General features: G+C 47.0%; 7 protein-coding genes and 1 long non-coding RNA gene across 10 annotated transcripts; 6 read left to right on the top strand and 2 right to left on the bottom strand.

Moving 5' to 3' along the window:
• Positions 1-320: 320 nt before the first annotated feature.
• On the top strand, positions 321-2,507 carry LOC136190980 (uncharacterized). Its single transcript, XM_065979270.1, has 5 exons — positions 321-452; positions 511-642; positions 695-962; positions 1,012-1,614; positions 1,719-2,507. The coding sequence occupies exons 3-5, from the start codon at positions 717-719 to the stop codon at positions 2,427-2,429; spliced, it is 1,560 nt and encodes a 519-aa protein (XP_065835342.1). The 5' UTR covers positions 321-452; positions 511-642; positions 695-716; the 3' UTR covers positions 2,430-2,507.
• LOC136190981 (uncharacterized) lies at positions 2,075-2,861 on the bottom strand. The gene is made up of 5 exons (XR_010670698.1): positions 2,801-2,861; positions 2,663-2,730; positions 2,515-2,611; positions 2,405-2,466; positions 2,075-2,349 (listed from the first exon to the last, which is right to left on the bottom strand). It is a non-coding gene; the product is annotated as an uncharacterized lncRNA (long non-coding RNA).
• Positions 2,862-2,899: 38 nt separating this feature from the next.
• LOC136191483 (uncharacterized) lies at positions 2,900-4,978 on the top strand. The gene is made up of 5 exons (XM_065979825.1): positions 2,900-2,975; positions 3,028-3,079; positions 3,137-3,426; positions 3,491-3,688; positions 3,753-4,978. The coding sequence occupies exons 1-5, from the start codon at positions 2,957-2,959 to the stop codon at positions 4,919-4,921; spliced, it is 1,728 nt and encodes a 575-aa protein (XP_065835897.1). The 5' UTR covers positions 2,900-2,956; the 3' UTR covers positions 4,922-4,978.
• Positions 4,928-7,017, bottom strand: LOC136191484 (choline/ethanolamine kinase-like). The gene is made up of 10 exons (XM_065979826.1): positions 6,516-7,017; positions 6,255-6,462; positions 6,073-6,209; positions 5,860-5,979; positions 5,750-5,808; positions 5,616-5,697; positions 5,451-5,559; positions 5,301-5,401; positions 5,165-5,246; positions 4,928-5,113 (listed from the first exon to the last, which is right to left on the bottom strand). Exons 1-10 carry the CDS (start codon positions 6,614-6,616, stop codon positions 5,033-5,035), a joined length of 1,080 nt encoding a protein of 359 aa, XP_065835898.1. The 5' UTR covers positions 6,617-7,017; the 3' UTR covers positions 4,928-5,032.
• On the top strand, positions 6,793-9,916 carry LOC136191482 (cytosolic phospholipase A2-like). Its single transcript, XM_065979824.1, has 12 exons — positions 6,793-6,913; positions 6,967-7,054; positions 7,396-7,700; positions 7,746-7,783; positions 7,842-7,968; positions 8,017-8,153; positions 8,211-8,430; positions 8,486-8,603; positions 8,660-8,797; positions 8,864-9,223; positions 9,274-9,434; positions 9,482-9,916. The coding sequence occupies exons 1-12, from the start codon at positions 6,881-6,883 to the stop codon at positions 9,824-9,826; spliced, it is 2,070 nt and encodes a 689-aa protein (XP_065835896.1). The 5' UTR covers positions 6,793-6,880; the 3' UTR covers positions 9,827-9,916.
• Positions 9,917-10,008: 92 nt separating this feature from the next.
• LOC136191481 (cytosolic phospholipase A2-like) lies at positions 10,009-13,495 on the top strand. Its single transcript, XM_065979823.1, has 12 exons — positions 10,009-10,190; positions 10,311-10,392; positions 10,654-10,982; positions 11,041-11,078; positions 11,154-11,280; positions 11,340-11,476; positions 11,533-11,752; positions 11,800-11,917; positions 11,972-12,109; positions 12,167-12,589; positions 12,638-12,831; positions 12,966-13,495. Exons 1-12 carry the CDS (start codon positions 10,053-10,055, stop codon positions 13,320-13,322), a joined length of 2,301 nt encoding a protein of 766 aa, XP_065835895.1. The 5' UTR covers positions 10,009-10,052; the 3' UTR covers positions 13,323-13,495.
• A 31-nt stretch (positions 13,496-13,526) lies between these two features.
• Positions 13,527-14,928, top strand: LOC136191485 (E3 ubiquitin-protein ligase SIAH1A-like). Its single transcript, XM_065979827.1, has 2 exons — positions 13,527-13,875; positions 14,254-14,928. Exons 1-2 carry the CDS (start codon positions 13,567-13,569, stop codon positions 14,842-14,844), a joined length of 900 nt encoding a protein of 299 aa, XP_065835899.1. The 5' UTR covers positions 13,527-13,566; the 3' UTR covers positions 14,845-14,928.
• A 40-nt stretch (positions 14,929-14,968) lies between these two features.
• LOC136191479 (VWFA and cache domain-containing protein 1-like) lies at positions 14,969-21,726 on the top strand. Of its 3 annotated transcripts, none has more exons than XM_065979818.1 (24): positions 14,969-15,147; positions 15,203-15,265; positions 15,328-15,492; positions 15,718-15,926; positions 15,981-16,146; positions 16,197-16,323; positions 16,384-16,467; positions 16,511-16,651; positions 16,706-16,797; positions 16,865-17,162; positions 17,209-17,335; positions 17,388-17,499; positions 17,603-17,690; positions 17,744-17,824; positions 17,885-18,018; positions 18,074-18,162; positions 18,285-18,479; positions 18,540-18,753; positions 18,814-18,909; positions 18,968-19,018; positions 19,070-19,147; positions 19,262-19,380; positions 19,439-19,555; positions 21,157-21,726. In XM_065979818.1, the coding sequence occupies exons 1-24, from the start codon at positions 15,019-15,021 to the stop codon at positions 21,614-21,616; spliced, it is 3,435 nt and encodes a 1,144-aa protein (XP_065835890.1). In that variant the 5' UTR covers positions 14,969-15,018; the 3' UTR covers positions 21,617-21,726. The 3 variants fall into 3 exon arrangements, with proteins under 3 accessions (XP_065835890.1, XP_065835889.1, XP_065835888.1); XM_065979817.1 differs by lacking the exon at positions 21,157-21,726 and adding an exon at positions 20,349-21,026 and having other exon boundaries at positions 14,970-15,147; positions 16,517-16,651; XM_065979816.1 differs by lacking the exon at positions 21,157-21,726 and adding an exon at positions 20,349-21,026 and having other exon boundaries at positions 14,970-15,147.
• The last annotated feature ends 230 nt before the right edge of the window (positions 21,727-21,956 follow it).

Raw genomic sequence — 21,956 nt, 5'->3', positions numbered from 1 at the left:
TATATGGACCGTGGTGCAATATCCTCTGGTGACATCACTGTGATGAATTCACCAGGGCAACGAATCACTGGTTGGCCGAGGAAATTCGCGCCAATTTTTCACGTGATCCTTCGAAGGCAAGATTTGGCGCTAGAAAAATGGCTGCTCCTCGTTGTTTGAGGCCACGTGTATCGTATTTGGCTGTTGGATTTTGATTCAACGCGTAGACGGCATTCTTTCTCTTCCATGTTCGCGCGCGATCGAGAGCGAAAAATCCCCGGCTTCAAATCTCAAACGGCGATGTTTCTGCGATTTATGCCTTCGCGAGCAGTCTCGGGACAATTCAGCTGATCGAAGACGGTCGTCTAGGTGAAGAAGAGGAACAGAGAGGAGGCAAACGATAGACCGCAGCTCTACGAACACGAGGAAGAAGGACGGACGTCATTCATCAAGCCTCGCGGGACCTAATCAAGGTAAACACGAACCGTAAACGTCGCCCCAAGTCGCCTATAGGAAAGAGAAGGGCCACAGGCGAGGAAAATAGACAGGGGTCTCCGAGAGCCCATCGGAACTCTACGGGAATTGCTCTCGAAACGACACGAAAACGAAAGAAGCCTTGCACTAAAAGTGACCAATTAGGACAACCGCAGTAAAATTCTATTGGTTGCGTAAATAAAATTCTATTTGTTACGTAAATGACTCTCTGTTTGCATAGATCACGTGATTTTCTGACCAAAATGAGTAGAATGCGTCTCACAGTTGCCGTCTGCTTGTCTCTCTTCGTTTTCTCTGACTGTGACGGCGTTTCAATACAGTCAGCGACGGTTGTGACCCTCCGAGACGGCGTTTCAATTGAACCAATGCTATTTGGTGTCAACGACATCATTGGGCCCGTTAATCAAATATCGTATTCGTCTCCTCAGCTAATGCAAACAGCCACTTCCATCAGTCTCGGAGGACTGCGATATCCTGGAGGAACAGTGGTAGAAACCGACGAATATTTCAGCCCAAACCTGCCCTATTCTCAATTAGGCTAATTATTGGAACATGACCAGCGGTCGCTACGTCGATAAGTGCAACGCTTCGTGTTGCTCGGAGTTCGGTAGCGTCGTGGACAAATTCCCTCTGGGGACGTTTACACTAGCTAACATGGTGAGTGGCATGGCAAAGTATACCATGGCTGGCAAGCCTGTAATCGATCTCAACTGCCTCACTCTCTCTTCTGCGGAAGTGATTGCTCAATTAGATTTACTCTCTCCTGCCTGTGCAGGAAGCGAGTGTCTAATCGAGCTGGGAAACGAACTGTACCTTAATTCTGACGACTACGTGAAGACGTTTCCTACAGTGCAAACGTACGTGGACTACATAAAGCCTATTGTGGCTGAAATACAAAAGAAATTCCCCAAGGCACTTATCAGTGTACCAGCTGGTAATTCAGGAAGCGCCCTAGCCTTAGCAAAAAATCCCAAGCCACAAAACAGGCAAGCGGAATGGATACTCGGCTTGGCTAACAACCTGGACCTATTCGACGCTATAACTATTCACGACTATACTCTGAATGGTCAAACGCTGAGCAAAAAACCGGAAAATGACTTGCCTTCGATCGTAGCTGCCTTTCCCGAAGGTCTTTATAAGGTAAACTAAATAGAGGGACCCTACAAGGCCTCAGATATGATTAGGTTACAAAACCTGATCTCCCTCAAGGGTACAATTTACTGAAACTAATTAATTATTTCTAGAGAATGGTTGAGGCGTTGAAGCCCTACTTCTCGTCCAAGCAGTACTGGTTCACTGAATACAACACGGGCAAGGGCACGGGATATCTAGCCAGTATTCAAGGAACGGGTCTCCACGGTCTCCACGTACTCTCTCACGTCATGGCGGGGATGCAATATAGCGCCAACATCAAGGTCATGTTCTATCATTCTCTACTCAGCGTCACCGGCGTCGATTGGGATCATCGAGGCATGATTCATCTCGACTCGTTCAACGGTACCAAGCTTTATAACAACGGGGTATCGCAGCTCTTTGCTCACGTTAATCACATTGCTAATACCAGCGATATGATGCACGGTGTTGATTTGAAAGGAGGGCCTATGCTACCTAACGTCGGTATCGATTGGCTTGAAAACATGAGCTGCGTTCAAGCCGTTGCTTTTACAACGGGAACGCCCGTTTCAAATATTCGCTACGTTGTGATAAATCGTTGTACTGGCACGCCTTTGAATGTTAGTATTCAACTGCCATCTGGAGGTAGTTGGAAAGGCCAGCGAATTTCCTACGATATCTCTGATTTAAATACTGGGAATTGGACGGCGATTCCCGAATTGCCGCAGGTTTTTCCGTGGCCTGTACCGGTTCCTTCGACTACTACGATTATACCGTCGAAAACGGAAGAAATCACCATCGCCTTAGACTCTCTTACTTTAAACGTTATCTCGCTTTTGTGACTGGTTAGAATCTCTTTCGTTTTTTTTGTGCACGTCTCTATAAAAATTGCAGCAAATGAACAAGCCTCAAAATACCTGTGTTTACGTCATTCTCTTTACGAAGACATATTCTCAATTGATTTTAGGTACCGGTAGGACTGTTTGCCTTGCAGATACGCTTTGAATCGAATCAAAGCGTATTCCTATGTAAACGAACTCATTTGAGTAAGTCTTTTACTCTGGTTAGTCGTTACCATGTAGCCAAAACTTAGGTATGGCCGAATTTTTCGCGTGAGCAATAAGCAAAGTCAGATACGAGAATCTGGAAAAGATGAAGCGATGAGTATCTTTTTTTATTTTGTTTTTTGTCGCTGGCGCTACTAGTCTATTACAGTAGAATTTCGTCGAGGTATTCGTTGTATCTGGCTAAAGCGCGTCCTCCGTGCCTTCCCCACATGCGCATGCAAATTGCTATATTGCGCATGCGCCCAACTCACCCAACTGGTTTAACGGCTCTTTTCGAAACGCGATTTGCTTTCTTTTCCTCCATGTCTGACAGCGTAGATGGTAAGCTGACGCCTAAATTAAGCTTCTCTAATCGTAATTCGGTCTTGTGTAGTCGATACGCTCGATCAATCGATGCGAAACCTACATATTGGCCCGAAATCGTCGTAAGTCCAGATCACCTTGCGAAAATTTTTTATTTTAAGAGAGAATTCGACATCCAGGTCGAATCTACGCCGCAGCTCACGCGCGACTGCCCAATTGCGTCGTGGATCATTCGCGGCGCGCCCCCGAACTCAGCGCTCTAAGCAGCGAAGCGATATGGATGAAATGGTCATCGCATTGGGCAAAGCGTTTCGCCCCCAGTTCGACGCGATCAATGCCCAGTTCGACGCGATCAATGCCCAGTTCGACTCGATCAATGCCAAGATCGCCGCATTGGACACCAAGATGGAAGAAAATACCGCCGCTGTTACGGAAATAAGGCGTGCTTTCTATTCGCACAATTGCTCAGGTTAGAATGTTGTGCATATAGCTCTTAATTTACTTTTTCATTTGGCTGCCTTTTTATATTTCAGAAGAGATTGTGTCGCTCTTCGAAAAGTTTTATGAAAAGGCAGTGGAAGAGCCACCAGACTTTCTGTTAGTGCCACAGAAGGCCTTCGAGATGACGTCGGAGAAGATATTTCTTCCAAGCGATTACAAAAAATTGTACGAGCTTTTGCAATTGGGAACTGAAACGAAGCCTGTGTTGCTTATTGGAAATCCTGGGACGGGTAAGACAATCTGGCTTGTGCGTTCTTCGTTAATTGTAATTGCTCTGTATTTCATTTGGGTTAGGCAAGTCCATGTTTTTGCTTTATGTGCTATATCGCTGCTTAAAGTTGAAAACACGCAAGGTGGCATATCACAATGTTCACTATGAAGTTTTTGCTCTTTTTGAGCCAACCGATGGCGGTTTTCGTCTCTCAATGCTCAGCAGTGCAAAAGAGTTAGCAAAGAATTTTGACGACACCGTTATCTATCTACATGATGCTGGTCGTTATCGGGATGAAATTATATCAAGGGACACGTATCGAACGGTTGTCGTGTCATCTCCAAATGGTTCACACTACCAATCTTACTTCGACCAGAAGCTGTATAAAGAACAGCTTTTCCTGCCAGTTTGGTCAGAATCTGACATCAAGTCCCTCTTTTCTCAGGAAGAGTGGGAATCCACGAAGTCACAGATCTACGAAATTGTCGGTGGTATTCCGCGAGCGGTTATTTCATTCAAAACGCCAGAGGAAGCGAAAGCATACATCAAAAGCAAAATTGATTCAGCGTCTCTTCAAGACCTACGAAGAATGTTCATGGTGCGGCCAGACAAAATGCCTCTCTCACATTCTTTTATGCACTTGAAGTGCCCGAATGTCAATGATGGCGATTACTCGACCCACTGCTACGCATATGGATCAGATTTCATTGGTGAAATGATTCGTGATCGTCTTGAAAAAGTGGATTTGAGGGCCAGATGGAGAATGTATAAAGACTTCGATCTGTTTTATGAAAACAGACTCGCAAGTGCCGAGTTTTTTGAAAGCGCCGCGCACACCATCCTCTCCAAAGGGGGAAACTTCGTTGTCAAGGAACTCCTCCCGAAGAAGTCGAAGAAGGATAAGAAGCCAAAAGAATCGAACTTACACCTGAAGCCCGTTGAAACAATCAAATTCAAGAACTACGATGACGTCAAGTCTGACGAATTCTATGCTGTTCCAACGCAGGGCAATTTTCCTGTTGTCGATGCAGTTGCAAAATATGGCAGTGCGGCGTCACGTCCGGAAATAATTGGATTTCAGATGACTACCGCAGTTCACCACTCGGTTAAAATCGAGAAGTTGAAAGAACGGGGCGTTTCAATGACGAAGCTAATTTTTGTTCTGCCAGAAAGCGTCTATTCCGTTTGGAGGCTAAGGCAATCGGATTGCACCGAATTTAAAGAATATGCTCTAAAGTTGCGGTATGAATAAGAGTGATTTGATTTTAGCATAAACATTTTTTGTATGAATATATAATATGTTCTATGATGCGAGGCCGCGTGCAAATTTAATTCCCCGAACACCACAGGGGCGTCATTCTCTTTACGAAGACATACTCTCAATTGATTTTAGGTAGGACTGTTTGCCTTGCAGATACGCTTTGAATCGAACCAAAGCGTATTCCTATGTAAACGAACTCATTTGAGTAAGTCTTTTACTCTGGTTAGTCGTTACCATGTAGCCAAAAGGTATGGCCGAATTTTTCGCGTGAGCAATGCCCCAAACAGCATAAGCAAAGTCAGACACGAGAACAAATCTATTTTTGAATAGGGTCAGGGCACTAAATGGATGACTTTGCTCTCTAGAAAACCTTTTCACTTCCTTTAGAATTTTCTCTATTTCCTTCTCCGTATTTATGACCCTATCTTCTTGCTTTGATATTTCTTTGAGATACTCTCGAAGAAATATAGCCTATGTTTGGCACGTGAAACGCGTTGCCAAGTCGATGCGTTGTACAAACCTGCTGTTCTTCTGTAGGAAGTTTCGTCTCATCCAACGTAAAATACGGTGGCACGTGGTGAGAGTAGTCAAGGCTCCACTCACGGAAGTGATTGGCAATATCAAAGGCTCTGAGAACGAAAACCGGATCCTCAAACAAAAAAACAGCATTCTAAATAAATCTCACCTGAAGTTATAGCTACTAAATTCGAAATCTATTAATTTGATTTCTGGTCTATCAGATGCGGTATGAAGCAGTAAAACATTTCCTGAATAAAGAGAACAGAGAGATCAGTATTCAGACTAGATCCCTTCACCTACCTTCTTGAAGATCATTATGAGAGAATACAACTGGAGACGTCGTCTCAGCTAGAATTTTACTAACGCATTTATTCTAATATCTAGTTCCAAAATTTTACTTAGAGACTTGCCTTTCAATCCAAGACTTTTCCTTACGTATATTCAAAAGACTCTCAATCTCTCTAAGCAGTTTTATATCATCTGGTTTCTCAGCCAAGTGCTGCTCCACGTCTTGCGTTTCATCAAGCCAACTATAAAACCAATTCTTAAGACTACAGTGAACCTCCAAAGATAATAGAGAATTCTTCTATCATATTTGGAGGTTCCACTGTATGATGTTTTACCTCGTGACGGAGTCGGAAAACCACTGAGGCTCCTTCGCCACAGGCAAATCTTTCATGCAATGCAAACGAGCCAAGTGAACGGCTATCGTTTCAGAGAGACGACGCTCGCTCAATTCTTCAGTAGCCAAAGGCCTCCCCTACAATTCCAATTCGTTTAGAGGTCTTATTGTATGCATTCTTACATTAATAAACTCCTCGAGCCGTCCTCCCGGAAAGACGGCGTACGTTTTCGGTCCGATTTCGCGTTCGCCGAGCAGAAGAGCGATTGTCGTGTTGGCGAGCAGCAAGTCGGCGTTGCGTGCATACAGATCATTGAGACGTCGATAGAGAACGTCTGGCGGCCGAGCCGCCGAATTGGAGCAGCGATAGAGCTTGTTCGTCAGCCCGCCGCTGCAGAGGAGTCGCTTTGCTTACGGAGAGCGAGTTTGGCTTGCTTTACTTGCCTGATTTCCGTCACTGCAACGTTTGTCTCGCTTGAATTAGCCCATGCGCCTCCTAGGTACTTTGAGCAGAGTCGCAGAGCTCTCGCTTTCGCGTCGGTCATAGTTTCCTATCCGGGATGTTTTCGTTAGCCGTTTCGTCGCCTCTCGCGCTATATTTTTGTTCTGCGATCTGGAGGTCGAGGAGTGGTGTACCGTCGGTACGTCTTGTGCATCCGGAGGTCGAGGAGTGGTACAATCTCTGAAGAAGGAGCGAAAATCGTCGAAAAACTAAATCACGTGACATGTTCTGCGCGCGCAGCTAATTGAAAGTCGGTATTTAGGGACGACTCATTCCCCGAACCACTCAGAACCGCTTTAGAGCCACAATGGACCAGCTACCAGATGTCGCGAACCTGGCCGTAAGTGCACGTTCTCAGCCTACGTGAATAATTTAGGCCACGATTTCATGTAGGAAAAGCACCTGGTCAACGAGGACTTCTTACGACTCGACGTAATCGTGCACCGCGGTCGCAATATCGTCCAATCTTACTGGCGCACGTGTAAGATGCCTTTCGGAATCGAAAAGAGGGGTCTGGCCAATTTTAGTTCCTGCTGTCGCAGTCGCAGTTATAAAAATTTTTAGTTTGACTTGCACAATGTTCTCCCATTCCTGTTCTTGCAGTAGTCCTCGTCTTAGTGGGTAGTTGGGGGGCCTTCTCTTACTGTCTCTTTTCGACGTTCCATGCATGCTTTTGTTTCGGTGTCATTAATTTAATTAGGTTAGCTTCCGAACGACGGGGAGGCGAGGCCAGCTGGCCTCCAGACTAGTAGTGAGACTAGGGTATAGCAAGAAGCGTTTCGTGTTTCACGGTGTCTATGATTCATCCTGTCTGTTCTCCAGTCACTTCTCTCGGTCTGGACCGAACCGTCGACCCGTATGTTTCCGTCTCAGTCTCTCGTCCGGCGAAGCCGTTCAAAGATTTCGCCGAAGAGCTGACGACGTCGAAAACAGACGAAGCCAATCCCGAATGGAACGAGCACTTTTCCTTCATCATCGACGCCGGCAACGGCGATCGCGGCGACGTAATCGTTGTCGTATGGGACGACAATTATGGCCCAGATACGAAGTACTCGAACGAAATCCCTATCAAGTTGAGCGAGCTCAGTCTCAACGCAGATTTTAGCAAGAGAACACTCCAGCTTGGAGTAATAAAAAGTTTGCTTTGATAGAGATGAGTTTTTTTGTTTTAGGGAGGGGCTGAGATTGATATATCTTTGAAAATTGGAAAGTTAGTATATATTGTTCTCTCTGAGAGGTTAGGTCATTGTGTGAGAGGCTCTTTTTAGGATGTCTCTGGATATGAGGGTCAGTCGAAGTTTGCATCCCAGCGAAAGCGTGACGGTCGAAAAGAGAAAGGAGAAATGCGCGGCGGCGATTAGCAAACTATTGGGAAAAACGATCTCACCAGATAAGGTAAACTTATATGCACATATAAATCATTTTATCGGAGAACTCCTTTAGGCTCCTGTGGTCAGCATTGTTGGATCAGGCGGAGGATTTCGTGCTATGACGTCTATGAGCGGAGCGGCTCAAGGGCTTCACGAAACAGGAGTCATGGACTTGTGCACCTATTTTGCTACGCTATCCGGATCCACGTGGTACGCTGCTCCAAGAAAAGATTTTATATTGAGATCTTATATATATATATATATTAGGTATCTGTCTCATCTCTATACGACTGATGGCGGTCCAGACGTGTATCGATGCGCCGACTATCTGAAGAAGCACGTCTCGGAAATGGAAAAAATAATGCAGATTCAGAACGCTAGTCAATTTGTCCCAATGATTTATGAAAGATATCTTGAAGGCTTGTACGTCTCCTTGGTCGACCTGTGGGAGTGCTATCTCTCCGCCGTTTTCGAACCGTTGAAAGAAGTCAGTATGCTATATATCAAAATATACGTGTATTTATACGTATTTTGTTTAAAAGAAAACTGGTTCCAAGAAGGTGTCTCATCAACGTCCTCACGTTGAATCCGCCAACTTGCCTTTTCCAATCTACACGGCTCTTCACGTGGCTGAAGAAGTCGAAACGGAGGCGTTTGCCGGTATAGCGAACATTTGGTTGGTGGATCAGTATTAGAGAATGGTCGCGTTTGCTTAGAATGGATCGAGTTCACTCCCTACGAATATGGCGTTTACCATTACGGGAGTTTTATGGCGATCGAGCACCTGGCGGCGAGCAAGTGTCACGGCGTCGTTTGCCGCAAATTCAGAGAACTCGACCAGACGTTTTTCATAGGCAAGATCTTCGATTGATTCTTTTGTTTATGCAGAGAGACTATAGAGTGTTCTCTTTATTATATAGCTGTTTGGGGAAGTGCGTTTGCCGCGTCGATTGAAGTGATTGCGGAAAATACGCTGGGAAAAGCGGAGGGGGCTCTTTTTAGGAGCCTTCTCGCCGGTTTTCTCGACGCAACCGGGCTCGATGATATGCGTCCCTTTGCCGCGTCCGTGCCGAATCTTTTCTACGGGCTGAAAAGACGCTCGCTTTGGCGCATCTCTCGCTCGGTTCATACCGCCCTTGCTGGATTTCGGAGCTCTGTCGGTCGAGTGTCCAAGTCTTTACTTGCAGGCGAGGCAGAAGCAGCTGAGAAGAATGCTTCGACCGTTTCTGGCGTAAAAAAGGGCAGAAAAAGGCGAGCGGGACCGGCCATTAAAAACAAAGGTAATAAAATCACTCTTCTTGAGTTTTTATATACAATTCTTTCTTTTCAGCTGATAAACAGATGAAGTCAGAGGATTCTATGATGATCGTCGATGGAGGATTGGCCTTCAATGATCCTTTCCCGCCTTTGCTTCGAGCTGAACGTCGTACCGATGTCTACATTGTATTTGACTTCAGCTGGCACACGGATCAAACTGAGTACCCTTTTGGTGTAAGAAAGGAGACCTAGTACTGTATCTCTATGATGCTGGGGTTTAGGAATTGGAAAAGGCCGTGAAATGGGCGAAGGCTCACGACTACAAGTTGCCCGAAGTTGATCCGAAGCAATTCGACAAGGACAACCTCAAGGAATATTACGTCTTTGAAGACGAGAAGGATCCCGAGTGTCCGATCGTCATTTTCTTTCCGCTTTCCAATGCCTCTGGACAGCGTGCGACGATCAACGGGACGGAGCAGGTGATCAATCCGTTCTCCCCGGCCTACGGGACAACTCACTTTGCCATGACGTCCGACGAGTTCGAAAGTCTAAAGGAGCTGAATCGCTACAACGCTCGTCAAGGATTCGACGCTATCAAAACAGCCATCGAGAAGAAAGTAAAGTAAGGTTTGAAAGAACGGAGACAACTGAAGCATCTGCATGCATGTCTGTGTTTTTTTTGCTTGGTGGATCAATATAGTTAACTGCGCACGTGGCTTTGGAATTATATATCTAGGCGTTGCGACGGTAACGAGGTCCGGGGCGTCCGTTGTACTCATGACTCAGCGTCCGGGTCACCTCCGCTGCTTCATACGGAGCGACACACCCAACGTCTCCGCCGACGAGAAACAAATGGCGTCGCCGCTGTCGCCGATGATATCCATTCTAAAGGGAAGCCTCAAGGGTAGCACGATACGCAAAGGCAGTCTTCTCGACACCGCCCACGATCTCACGTCGAAAGGAGGCCACTTGGAATATCGTCTACACGAGGTACGCTAGCGTAGAGGCCATAGAAAGCGAGATTCCACCTGCACTCATGGCGCGTTGTTGAGACCTAATTCGATCGTCGAGGGGGAAGCTTTTTTTTCCTATTTCTCTATCCCGCGACAGCTCACCTTTCCGCCGGGGACGTATCGTCTGAACGTGATCGTTCACGAAGGACGAAACCTTCACAAGAGTCTTTGGGAAAAAGGTAAACGAGCGCACACATCCCCGGCACATCCGTTTCTACGCGACTTCCCCTCGAAACTGCGAGATCTAGATCAAAATTTTAACGTTGCACGCAATATTAGTGCGCGAAAAACGCGCGCGTCTATTCGTAGCATCGAACGACGATCTCAAACCACTTTATTCAGCGTCAAAACGTTAAAAACACTTTATTAGAGACGACGGCACGTACAAAAACCAAACGCACACAATCGTTTATTTCTTCCCCCTCCCACTCCCCCTCCAGTGACGTCCATGGGCATGGACAACGTTCTCGATCCCTTCGTGAAGCTCGAAGTCACGCGACCGGCGGCGCACGCGAGCAACGCCGCCGTTCAGCGCACGACGTCCATCGACAACGATCCGAATCCGCGCTGGGAGGAGAGCTTCTCGTTTCTCGTCACCCTGCCGAAATTCTCCAGCGGAAATCATCGTCGACGGCACGGCGGCGAGTTGGTCGTCACCGTATGGGATGCTAATTACGGCGTCGATTGGACGTGGTCGCGTCCGATTGGAATTCCGCTCGATAATTTGGTCGCGGGTGAGGATTACGTCAGAAAAACGATTAATGTTCGAGTAAGGCGGGGTGAGGACGGGGGGTGGGAAAGGCTTATATCTAATCTTATTTTTATAGGATAAGGGCGAGATTGATTTGTCGCTGCAGCTTGTGGAGTACGATTATTATTATTATTATTTATTTTTTATAGACGTGATTCTTCGTTTTTTTTCTTTTTCTTTTCTCTCCAGACCTTACTTTGATCTTCGTTTCGGTCCCGAGTTATACAGTCGCGAGCAAATGACCGTCAAACGACGAAAGGTCGAAATCGCCGAAGCCCTTTCGACTTTACTAGGGCACAACGTCCCACTTTCGAACGTATGTACATAATAATTCGCACGCTTCCGCGCCCCCGGAACGAACTTCTCGTGGCTTAGGTTCCTATGATTAACATCGTCGCTGCTGGGGGTGGGCTTCGAGCGATGGTTTGCATGTCGGGCGTCGCGAAGGCTCTCGAAGAGACGGGTCTCATGGGCTGCGTGCAATACTGGTCATCGCTTTCCGGGTCGACTTGGTAGCAACCTATCTATTTCTCAATATAGGACTTTTGGTAATTTTTTTTCTCTATAGGTATCTTTCTAATCTTTATAGTGATCCGGATGGACCTGACGTGCATCGGTGCAACGCCTTTCTTCGCTCGCGCATTGAAAATTCTGAGGCTATTTTCTCGTTCAAACGAGCCGACATCTATTTGAGGCTGCTCTATAAGAAATATACGGAGGGCTTTACGCCATCCGTAGTGGACATCTTCTCAGCTATGCTTGGCTATCTATTTGAAAAGGATACTCAGGTATAGTGCCTATATTTTCCGTAACGTTTTCCTTGATTTGATTTTAGTTCGAAGAGCGACGAAAGTTGTCCGATCAGAGGAAAAATGTCGAGACGGCTGCCCTTCCTTTTCCTCTCTACACTGCCATACGCGTTCACTACTACCTAGCGGAGAAAGATTATTGTGGTGAGAGGCAAGAGCATTGATTTGACATAAGAGAGATAATTTTCTTTTTCTCAGAATGGGTCGAATTCACTCCGTATGAAGTTTCGATGTACGACTATTTGGTGAGTCAGAAAATCGAAGACGTCTTTAGTTCGAAGCACTTGGGCATGGTATGCCACAAGCGAAAGGAACCCAATCTCCATTTCTTGCAAGGTAATCGCCAACGAAAGAGAGTCTGGATTTCCCACGCGCGCATCTCCTCTTCTCTAGGCATTTGGTCGAGCGCTTTTGCCGGCATGATTAAAGTGATGTCCGATTATTTGAATTCGTCCGGCAACAGTGCCGCCTTTTACGATCGCTTCGTTCTGAACACTCTCATGCGAGCCAAATCGGAGCAGTGGCGTCCGTTCGCCGCTAAGATACCCAATCCCCTGCGAGGTTTGACCGAGAAATTGGTCAACAACGGTGAGAGCGAAAGTCCGCCCGTGGAAGAAGTTTTTCTCTTTCCCGAGAGACCCATCTCGAAAGATGATATCGATGGGGAACAAAAACCGGATAACGAAACTAAGAACCGTGGCTCCGTTACGCTTCCGCGGACCTTGCCGACCCGGTCGGCGGCGGGGTCAGGTCTTATGATTGACCGGTGTAAGAGTACGGAAGAAGCACGCGGTCGATCGCCAAATCCTCAGCAAGGTAAAACTAGACTATCTTATTTATATTTGCATTTTATTTTTCTACTAGATCCCGAGAGGCGTATACAAGAGGTCGGCTTTATTGACTCCGACAAGCAGGACGACACTCAAATGTGCATCATCGACGCCGGATTCGATTTCAATCTTCCTCTTCCGGCCGTGCTTCGTCCCGAGCGTCACAGCGACATACTGTTGGTTTTCGATTTTAGCTGGTTTGAATCACAAACGGAGAATCCTTTTCAGGTGAGCATTAGGATAACAGAGATTGTTGACGCACTGGTTCTCACTATAATATTTATTTTACATATACAATGCACGTGCTTCATTTAATATAGAGCTCAATGATAGTTGTGTTATTCTGGTTTCTCTTTTGACAGGAACTCCGTTCTGGTCAAAGCTGGGCCACCGCTCGAGGATACAAATTTCCAACTATTCCCGACGACGCTTTCGATCCAGACAATCCGAAGGAGTACTACATCTTCGAGGACGCCGACGATCCCCAATGTCCCGTTGTCATCTTCTTTCCGCTCTGCAACGTTCGTCGTCGACACGTGAATGTGAAGGGGCAGGACGAATCGATGGCCGACGTCGATCCCTATGCGCCCGTCTATCGAACGTTCAATTTTTCCTACACGGTTGAGGATTTCGATCGGATGAGCGAGCTGTGGAGCTTCAACACGAAACTCGCCCTTGCTGACATTAAGAAGGTGATTGAGAAACAGATTGCAAAATAATGGAGTATTGGTTGTGCGATGTCGGTCCCATTGACTGTATTATTACTGTCATTTGATAGTTGAAAAAAACAAATGGCTAAATGGATGGTTCATGTAGTTATAGGTCAGTCAGATATGATGCACAGTTGTACAAGAAGAAAAGAAATACATAAGAAGACGTCACGTGTCTTTAACATATTGTCTCTCTATTACGCACGCGCAATTCGCCTTTTTTCTCACGTCCGAGAGGACAACGAAAAAATCGATGGCCTCGTCGAACCGACGCGGCGCCTTCGTTCACGCCATGCCAATCAAAGACGAAAGGGACGAAAGACGACGTCAGGAGCTCGTCGACGGCGACGACATCCTCCCGGCGGCGCTATTGGAAGCGAAAACGTCGAAAGTCGAACTCGCCGCTCTCTTCGAATGCCCCGTCTGTTTCGACTACGTTCTGCCGCCCATACTCCAGTGCAATAGCGGTCATCTCGTCTGCTCGTCGTGTCGGCCCAAATTGGCGTGCTGTCCGTCGTGTCGCGGCCCATTGCCCGTCGTACGCAATCTTGCCATGGAGAAGGTATGTCGGGGGCGTGCCTCACGCAAAGGAATCTCAGGAAAATCGATAATTAGCTGATGTCCCGTATTGTGAATGTAATACCCTCCCATACATGCACACATTGGGCGTTTTTTATATGCTGGTTTCACACTGGTTAACTAAGTGCCTGAGTACTTTAGACCCTTTTCCTTACTGATTCTGAGACCTTTCAATTTTATATATATATATATTGCTCAGACGAGTTCATGCACAGAATATGAAAGTACACACAGTATAATATCCTCCCTTCCTTCCTTAGACAAAAGGTAGTCGTGATAGCACCTATACTCATATTTCAGACTCCCTCACTTGTCCTAGTCGCGTACAGGCCCCTTTTGACCCCCCTTACGTTGTCTCTAGGTAGCAGAAACAGTCTCCTTTCCCTGCAAATATCACACGGTCGGCTGTCCCCAGCTCCTTCACCACACCGAAAAGCGTCCCCACGAGGAAATCTGCGAGCATCGTCCCTACACGTGCCCGTGTCCGGGCGCCTCGTGCAAGTGGCAGGGCGCTCTCGAAGAAGTCCTACGTCACATCGAAGAATTTCACAAATCCATAACGACGCTCGTCGGCGAAGACATCGTCTTTCTCGCGACCGACATCACGCTCGGCGGTTCCGTCGATTGGGTGATGATGCAGTCGTGCTTCAATCATCATTTCATGCTCGTTTTGGAGAAGCAGGAGCGGCCGACCGACGGCACGCAGCAATTCTACGCCGTCGTTTTGATTATCGGATCGAAGCAGGCGGCCGACGGGTTTACGTATAAATTGGAGTTGAATGGGAGTGGGAAGCGGCTCGTTTGGGAGGCCGTGCCGCGTTCGGTGCACGACGGGGTTGGGTCTGCTGTTCAGGAGTGCGATTGCTTGACTTTCGAAGGCGGAACGGCGCGGCATTTCGCCGAGAATGGGAACTTGGGTATTAACGTGACAATTTATAAGAAGTCGTCGTAGGGGAAGGGGACTGCGTGTGTAAGATAATTTATTTGGGTTTTATTCGCGGTACAGTAGAAAGATTAGTCGATGGACTCTCTGTTATGTATTGACGTCATTTAGTGCGTAGGTTACACCACGTGACGCTGAACTCTCTGCCTCAGCAGTTCTCCAGGAAAATCCGCAGGAGGCAGAATGATTCTCATCGTCTGCGGTGTTCTCTGCTGTGCGTCTGTGCTTCCAACGTCTGCTCAGTCAGCCGACGCTTTCCAAGTCGTCCTTTCAGCCTTCGCGGACGACGGTCTCGGTGTAAACACACTACAAGTAGGCTATGCTCGGCAATTTTGACACGAGAATGAGTTCAAAGTCGTTCTCCTAGTCCAAATATAACGGACTGAACTACGGAAGTGCAGCAGTCGACGCGCAAGCGACTCTTTCGGAGGTTTTCTCGCGGTCACGCCCTTTTTTCCCCACCACCATGCTCTGCGTGTGGTCTTCTCTCAGCTTTCAGGCGCTCTCAACCAGAAATTTCAGAGTCGAAAGAACATCGCGTTGGGTTTGAAGCACAAAGCGGAGGATCTGCTGAGACAAGGAACGAATAACGCTTTGGACGAATGCTGTTTTCTGTCGAAGAATTCGCTCACCTACGATTCCCGATTTAGCGATGATGTAAGTCCGGATCTCATCATATAATAATCTCATTTGTTCGCGCAATGAAACGCGTTAATTAATACTTCTCCAGATTCGTTTTAGTATAAATGAAAGTTATTAAATTTAAATTAATTTGATAAGCTCTAGAGTGTTCATTTAGTGACCTCATAATTTTGCACACTCCTAGTATATTGTCTGGGCGTTATCATAGTAGATGCGATGACCCCATGACCTTTGCCTTAGGTTAACCTCAACAGGCAATGCAATCGTTTGACGGCGACAACTGACAATGCTCAGTTCAACGTCGGAGCGAATTTGGTCTCCACATTCAAGAGCAATTTGCAGTCGAATCCCACACTAAAGTGGCAATACTTTGCGTCGCAAGAGGGTCTCATTAGCATCTATCCAGCATTCAAGGTGCAAGACTGCGGATCATATGACCCAAGATTTAGGTAAGGATCAATCAATAAATAAATAAATATCGATTTCATTACTTTTCGCCAAAGGCCCTGGTACGTTTCGGCGGCCGTGCCCGAGCCCAAAGACGTCGTTCTTGTGATCGACAAGAGTGGCTCGATGACGTCGACGGGTCGAGGAAGTTCCTCCTCTCGCATGGACCTTGCAAAGGAGGCCGCGAAAACCGTCTTAGATTCTTTGAGTCCCGACGATCGGGTGGGTCAATCCTTATTGGTTTATATGTATAATTTTAATTAATTATCTAGGTCGGAGTTGTGGCTTTTTCTACGGCGGCTGAGTACCCTTCTGGTTGCTATAGAAATCGTCTTGCCAGGGCAACCGTTTCCAATGTAGACAAGCTAAAGACTTACGTTGACAGTCTGTTTCCTTCTGGTAAGGATACATGTATAGGGGGTGCGTTATTTATTATTATTATTATTATTATTGTCTTAGGATCTACGAATTACAAAGAGTCGTTAGCGAGCGCTTTCGATTTATTTATTCAATCGCCTTCGCGTTCTGACGAAAATGTGGCGCGTAAGAATAATAGTGAAGTCCTATGAATAGTGACAGTTCGTAGCTGCAGACAAAGTGATACTGTTTCTGACCGATGGAGAACCAACAAATTCTCTGGGTTCAAACACGGCCATCATGCAGGCAATTCGCGACAAGAATCAAGTGCTCGGTTTCAAAGTCGTCATTCTTACGTACGGAATGGGCGGTGAGAGAATCTCAACGAAAGATATGACTATTAATAATAATAAGTAATATAAAGATGGTATTCCATCTTCTGGAGAGACTCTCCTGCAAAAGATTGCTGAGCAAGCTTATGGATACTACGGTGTAGCCTCAACAAGTCTGTCAACAGTAAGTGATATTTAGAGGACTCTGGGCACTCCTATCATAATTGAACTTTGATTTTTTTCCTTCTTAGGCTGGAGTCTCTGATATCGTTCGAACTGACAGCAACATTCGCCAGGAATTGGGCTCCTATTACAGCTTCTTTGAACCGGACGCCGAACTCCTTGAGCCGCTCATCTCCGTTCCTTATTATGATCTATTTGGTCTCGGTCTCGTTCTGACCATCTCCGTTCCCGTCTATTCCACGCAGAACGGCAAGCGCGGTCTCGCTGGAGTCATCGGCATCGACATCGCTCTCGCCGATCTCGTATCCGACATCACGTTCTTCAAACGCGGCGAACTTTCGTACGCCTTTATAATCGATAGCTCAGGTGAGAAGCCTAATAGAATAATATTGACGTCATGACCGATTTTTAGGTGTGACTCTCACGCATCCCCTGCTTCCTGTTCCCACGAACGTCAAAGAACCCCCAACGTATATCGATATATCGACTCTCGAGTATCAGACTGTTGGCTTTGATGAAATTCGAACGGCCATGCTAAAGTAAGGTGACCCGCGTATTTTTGGACGGGCTTCCACGCTTCGAAATATGTAGCGGTAGCAGTGGATCGCGTGTGCTCAATACCCAATGGACTGTTCCTCTTGGAGATAGCAAAATGGAAGGAGTCCGGCTTGACTCGATTCAAGCGCAATACAATTGGCAACCCGTACGTACGCATTGAGAGTAAATAAGTACATATAATTAATCGTTGTCCAATAATTCAATTTTTTCTAGAGGCTGTTTATAATTGACTTTTTGTTTGTCGTTAGATAAGCGGTACTACGTACAGCCTGTGTCTCGTCGTGGCTAGGGATTTCACAACGGACTACACTCTGTCTTCATTGTCTTCTCTACCGAGTTAGTGGAGACGAAGTATAAAACTAAAAGAGATCAATATTTAATTAATTAAGGTTCTTATTTGTATCATCGTTTCGATTTGATTCCTCCAACGCAGTCAAAGTGTAGCCAGTTTGGACGACTAGCCGTGTTTAGTAAGGGCATGGATGAAGGGGGGCCCCCAAAAGACTATCATGGTCCCTTCTTTCTTTTAGATGATGCCTCGGTGAAAATTTCGCCGGAGGGTTTCAAGGACCCATTCGCTTACTTGGATCTCGAGCAGACGGCGTCTCAAGCGAACGAGTACGTCAGCTATTTTACAGGAAGAGGATCAAACACATATTTCAATGTCAGTGAGAAAAACAATTTTTTGCGTACCGCTATTGAGTTAGGTGATCCTCTAGCCAACTGTCCGAGATTCTCTGGCCACTATCCACTCAGTTGTATCTAAATGGCTGCAAGCGAATGACTTCACCAATTTCATTGTGTGGAGGTAAGAGAATAAAACGATTTGGGAAGGGTCCTTTTTTTGAGAAAATCCTATCCCCAGACCTTCTGACACTCCAATATAATTTCTATTGTTCTGGCTCAGTTTGCGTCTTTTCTTTGTCTTAGATACGTTGGCACTGAAGACGGTGCCTTCATCGTTCTACCAGGCATCCAACAAGTCAAAGAATTCGATCACTTGCAGCGTCCGTGGTACAAGCGAACGATCGCCAATAAGGGCGACATCGTCCTCTCCTCGCCTTACGTCGACGGCTTCGGAGCCGGCTACGTCATCACTCTAAGCCACACGATCCTCTCAGGAAGGTCAGTATAAAAAGAAATCATATAAAAGATCATGCAAACGGAGCTTTTTTCCTATTGAAGGGGGGCGGATCCACAGGTTATGGCCGTTGCGGCTATGGACTTTACGATTCCTTTTATGTGGACCGAGTTGACGCGATCGATGAGCCAGTGTCAGAATTCCGGAACGCGTTGCATTGTGATCGATAACGCCGGATTTGTTGTGATTCATCCGGATTTCGTTGATCCGCGATTGGCGTCAGAAAAAGGCGTCGATAATAAACACATAACGGAAATGGTAGCCGAGGGGTTTCGGTTTCAGGGGAAGGGATGCGCGTCTATGGGGAATGTTTTTTAGGAGAAAGATCTGGCTGCGTCGTTTGTCAGTAAAAGCATTATGATTAAGTCTCGTTGTAATGATTTTCAGAAGAAAACTGTTAATGTTTTCTGGAAGGTCATATTTGGATTTTTAAACTTGGAATTCTAGCTGAAATGTTCGTCTTTCTTTTCAGGTGGAATTGTCAAGGAGCTCTGTGAGCATTTCGGATTCTGTTACATACGACGTAACGTAGATAATTGATTAATTTTCGTGGGCCAAATGTCCGTCTCTTCAGATCTACGAAATTTCGCAGACGAATGCGTTTTTGATTGTCTCCACGCGGTGGACCGGCTCAAGCGTCTGCCACTGCGATGTAAGTGAGCATCGAGCAAATCCAATTCCCGCTCCCACGTCTCCCTAGACGTACTGTATTTATAAAGAGGTCTAGTAAATCAAGAGATCTTTACTCCTGTTGTTTTTTTTGCAGATTACTAAGCGGCTTGGATCGCGGACTTGTCTGCTGTCGGGAGCCGGTTGCGAATGCCCGTGCAACCGATCTCTTAGCTACAATGAGTGCGAAGGAGTTGATTCCACCAATGATCTAAGGTAGAGTCTACTTGCTAGATTCGCTATACACGCCTGTGAGTTTCTTTTTTTATCCAAGCGTACCTGTCTGTCCGCCCAGCGTTCCTCTCGTAGCGCTCGTTCCTCAGGAGTCGGACGCTACCGCCGGATTGACGTCGTGCTTCAACGTCGACTGCAAATCCAAGCGGGGAAAAAGGTAAGCAAGTAGGGGTCATAGTAGTAGTAGGAAGGGGTTCTGCGCATCTCGACAGACATACTCCAAAGAGGGTTACAGCAATTCGCACTTCCTCATCTCTCCCTTTCTCTTCTCGCTCTGGGCCTCGTTTTTTTTTTTAAAAAGTCCCTATTTTAAGTGTTTGCTTCGGGGTCGTTGGCTGCGAATGGTGTTCCTACGATAACGTCGCTCGCTCGCCAATTGCGTCGCCCTATTGCGACGTCAGCCTGCGATGCCCTCTCGGAAGTCTCCAGTTCGCTTTCCCCGACGTGACATCGTCACCAGAATCCACGACATCATCGTCGCCACCGAGCACGCCGTCATCATCGTCGTCGTCGTCGTCGTCGTCGTCGTCGTCGTCTCCGTCACCAAAAACGTCGTCGTCGTCATCTAGAGTCGTTACAATCATCGTAGCCGTAGTTGTGAGCATTTCAGTAATCATAATTCTCGTCGTCTTCTGCCTCGTTTACGTCATCTGCTTCTCTGAGCGTTTCCGTCAGCGGCCAACAACTTCAGTTAATCTGTCATACTTATAGTCGCTACTACTAAATGATTTAGTTAACCAGCATGAGAGATTGAGTTTAGGAAGAGTCTACGAAGAGCTTGAAGTTGGAAGTGCGAATTGCAGTGTTCCGCTTGAAATCCACCCTATATAACCACTGCAATGCGCAGTTATACCAACAGGTCGCTGCTGTAGAGGGTCCGTAGTCTGTATATCATTCGTACCTCCTCGACCTGTCTGTCTCGTCGTTCTAATATTCTTATTTTAATGAAGCGACTGTTTTGGCGTCGTCGGTTGCGAATGGTGCTCGTACGATGACACGTCTGACTCGACGATTTCGTCGCCCTATTGCGACGACAGCCATCGGTGTCCTCTCGGCAGTCGTGGACTTGCTTTCCCAACCGCTCAGCCGCCACCGGATCCTCCCACCGACAACCTGCCGCCGCCGTCAGATGAAGGAGAATCGTCACCTGTTATTGGTATCGCCGTTGGAGTCTCAGTAGCCGTCGTCGTCGTCGTTATCGTCGTTGTCCTCGCCGCCTGTTGCCGCCACAAAAGTAATCATACGACTGTAAGGACGACCACGTCGCACTCGCAACCCCAGCCATCGACTTCAGTCCAAATGTCGAAAACAAAAGATCCGTATCCTTCTTCAAGTCAACCTCCTCCAAGTCATCCTTCGGCCCCGCCGCCTCCGGCGTATAACGCGGCAGTGGATCTGCCTCCTGGTGGCAATCAACTGCCGTATCCGACGGCATACAACGAGCCGGGATATCCTCCTCCCAGCAATCCGTACCCGACGTCCGCTCCATATCCGACGTCCGCTCCATATCCTCAATATTGAAGGAACATCGCTTTGAACACGTATTTATAGTAAAGCAGCTGCACTCATTCTATTGCGTTTTGTCTTGGTATCGTAAAACTTTATCCCATGAAGACTCAAAGTGCGAATTGCTGTACCTCTCTCTCTTTCCTTTCTTTTATTATAGCCAAAGGATAGAGCATTTCGTATTAGTTACCCCCCTGCGCTAGTATTAGATTAGGAGGAGGGCAGGTTCTTTCACTTATTCTATCTCTTAAGTTCTTGTTCCGGGATCGACGGATGCGAGTGGTGTTCGTACGACGACGTGACAAAATCGCCTATCCACTCTCCGTACTGCGACGAAGTGCGGCAATGCCCGTTAGGCAGTCGCGGATTTATGCTACCCACCATTTGGCCTCCTGACGTTCCGTCGACTCCACCACCAGAAGACGATCGCGGGGGCGACAACCCATGGGGAGCCTATGTTGGCGGCTTCTTCGCCTTCTTTATTGTTATGTTCTGTTTCGGTCATCATCGTCGGACACAACGACAACGGGCGAGGGCCTCGCAAAGTCGGCGACCGACGCAAGCTCCTCGATCACCGACACAAGCCACTCCGTCGGCGCCGCCAGCGGAACCTCCTCAACCAGATCTCCCTCCTTCGATGGCTGAACCGCCACCGCCGTCTTACGAAGAAGCCGTTGGAATGTCTACAGTCTCCTCCAATGACCCCCAATGACCACGCATTGAATTCTTACTGGGCGAATATGTGGTGATAGAAATTGCCTTTTTATGCCACGGTCCACAGCTGTGGACGCGTCGTTTTTATTATTATTATTAGGTGCACAACTGTGGGTCAAACTACAACAAGATGCAACAACAAAACATTTTTCTACTAAAACTGTCAGCCCAGTCGTACAAACGTAGACCTGCATTAGCAACATTTCCTCCACACTTTTTAATCGGTTCCCCATTCCCCGTCGCCCCGCCCGCCTACCACGCGACTACCACGCGACCGATCGATGATGATCATGATGATCACGATGATGCTTTATTTTAGTACGGAAGAGCCATCAACG

Source organism: Oscarella lobularis, chromosome 9, assembly GCF_947507565.1.
Source record: "Oscarella lobularis chromosome 9, ooOscLobu1.1, whole genome shotgun sequence".
NCBI classification, from domain to species: domain Eukaryota; kingdom Metazoa; phylum Porifera; class Homoscleromorpha; order Homosclerophorida; family Oscarellidae; genus Oscarella; species Oscarella lobularis.
This window is presented reverse-complemented; position numbering and strand designations above follow the sequence as displayed.

Coding starts and splice junctions, on each gene's coding strand:
- LOC136191479 (XM_065979816.1), top strand. CDS start 15,019: ATGATTCTCATCGTCTGCGGTGTTCTCTGCTGTGCGTCTGTGCTTCCA. Junction 16,468..16,510: donor TTCTGACGAAAATGTGGCGC/GTAAGAATAATA, acceptor GACAGTTCGTAG/CTGCAGACAAAGTGATACTG. Junction 19,556..20,348: donor AAATCCAAGCGGGGAAAAAG/GTAAGCAAGTAG, acceptor ATTTTAATGAAG/CGACTGTTTTGGCGTCGTCG.
- LOC136191482 (XM_065979824.1), top strand. CDS start 6,881: ATGGACCAGCTACCAGATGTCGCGAACCTGGCC. Junction 7,784..7,841: donor ATATCTTTGAAAATTGGAAA/GTTAGTATATAT, acceptor GGCTCTTTTTAG/GATGTCTCTGGATATGAGGG. Junction 7,969..8,016: donor AAACGATCTCACCAGATAAG/GTAAACTTATAT, acceptor GAACTCCTTTAG/GCTCCTGTGGTCAGCATTGT.
- LOC136190980 (XM_065979270.1), top strand. CDS start 717: ATGAGTAGAATGCGTCTCACAGTTGCCGTCTGCTTGTCTCTCTTCGTT. Junction 963..1,011: donor GATATCCTGGAGGAACAGTG/GTAGAAACCGAC, acceptor ATTCTCAATTAG/GCTAATTATTGGAACATGAC. Junction 1,615..1,718: donor TTCCCGAAGGTCTTTATAAG/GTAAACTAAATA, acceptor AATTATTTCTAG/AGAATGGTTGAGGCGTTGAA.
- LOC136191481 (XM_065979823.1), top strand. CDS start 10,053: ATGGCGTCGCCGCTGTCGCCGATGATATCCATTCTAAAGGGAAGCCTC. Junction 10,983..11,040: donor GAAAAACGATTAATGTTCGA/GTAAGGCGGGGT, acceptor TTATTTTTATAG/GATAAGGGCGAGATTGATTT. Junction 12,590..12,637: donor ATCGCCAAATCCTCAGCAAG/GTAAAACTAGAC, acceptor TTTTTCTACTAG/ATCCCGAGAGGCGTATACAA.
- LOC136191485 (XM_065979827.1), top strand. CDS start 13,567: ATGGCCTCGTCGAACCGACGCGGCGCCTTCGTTCACGCCATGCCAATC. Junction 13,876..14,253: donor GCAATCTTGCCATGGAGAAG/GTATGTCGGGGG, acceptor CGTTGTCTCTAG/GTAGCAGAAACAGTCTCCTT.
- LOC136191484 (XM_065979826.1), bottom strand. CDS start 6,616: ATGACCGACGCGAAAGCGAGAGCTCTGCGACTCTGCTCAAAGTACCTA. Junction 6,210..6,254: donor GGCTCGAGGAGTTTATTAAT/GTAAGAATGCAT, acceptor TTGGAATTGTAG/GGGAGGCCTTTGGCTACTGA. Junction 5,560..5,615: donor TTTAGTAGCTATAACTTCAG/GTGAGATTTATT, acceptor TTTCGTTCTCAG/AGCCTTTGATATTGCCAATC.
- LOC136191483 (XM_065979825.1), top strand. Junction 3,427..3,490: donor CTATTCGCACAATTGCTCAG/GTTAGAATGTTG, acceptor TTTATATTTCAG/AAGAGATTGTGTCGCTCTTC. Junction 3,689..3,752: donor TATTGGAAATCCTGGGACGG/GTAAGACAATCT, acceptor CATTTGGGTTAG/GCAAGTCCATGTTTTTGCTT.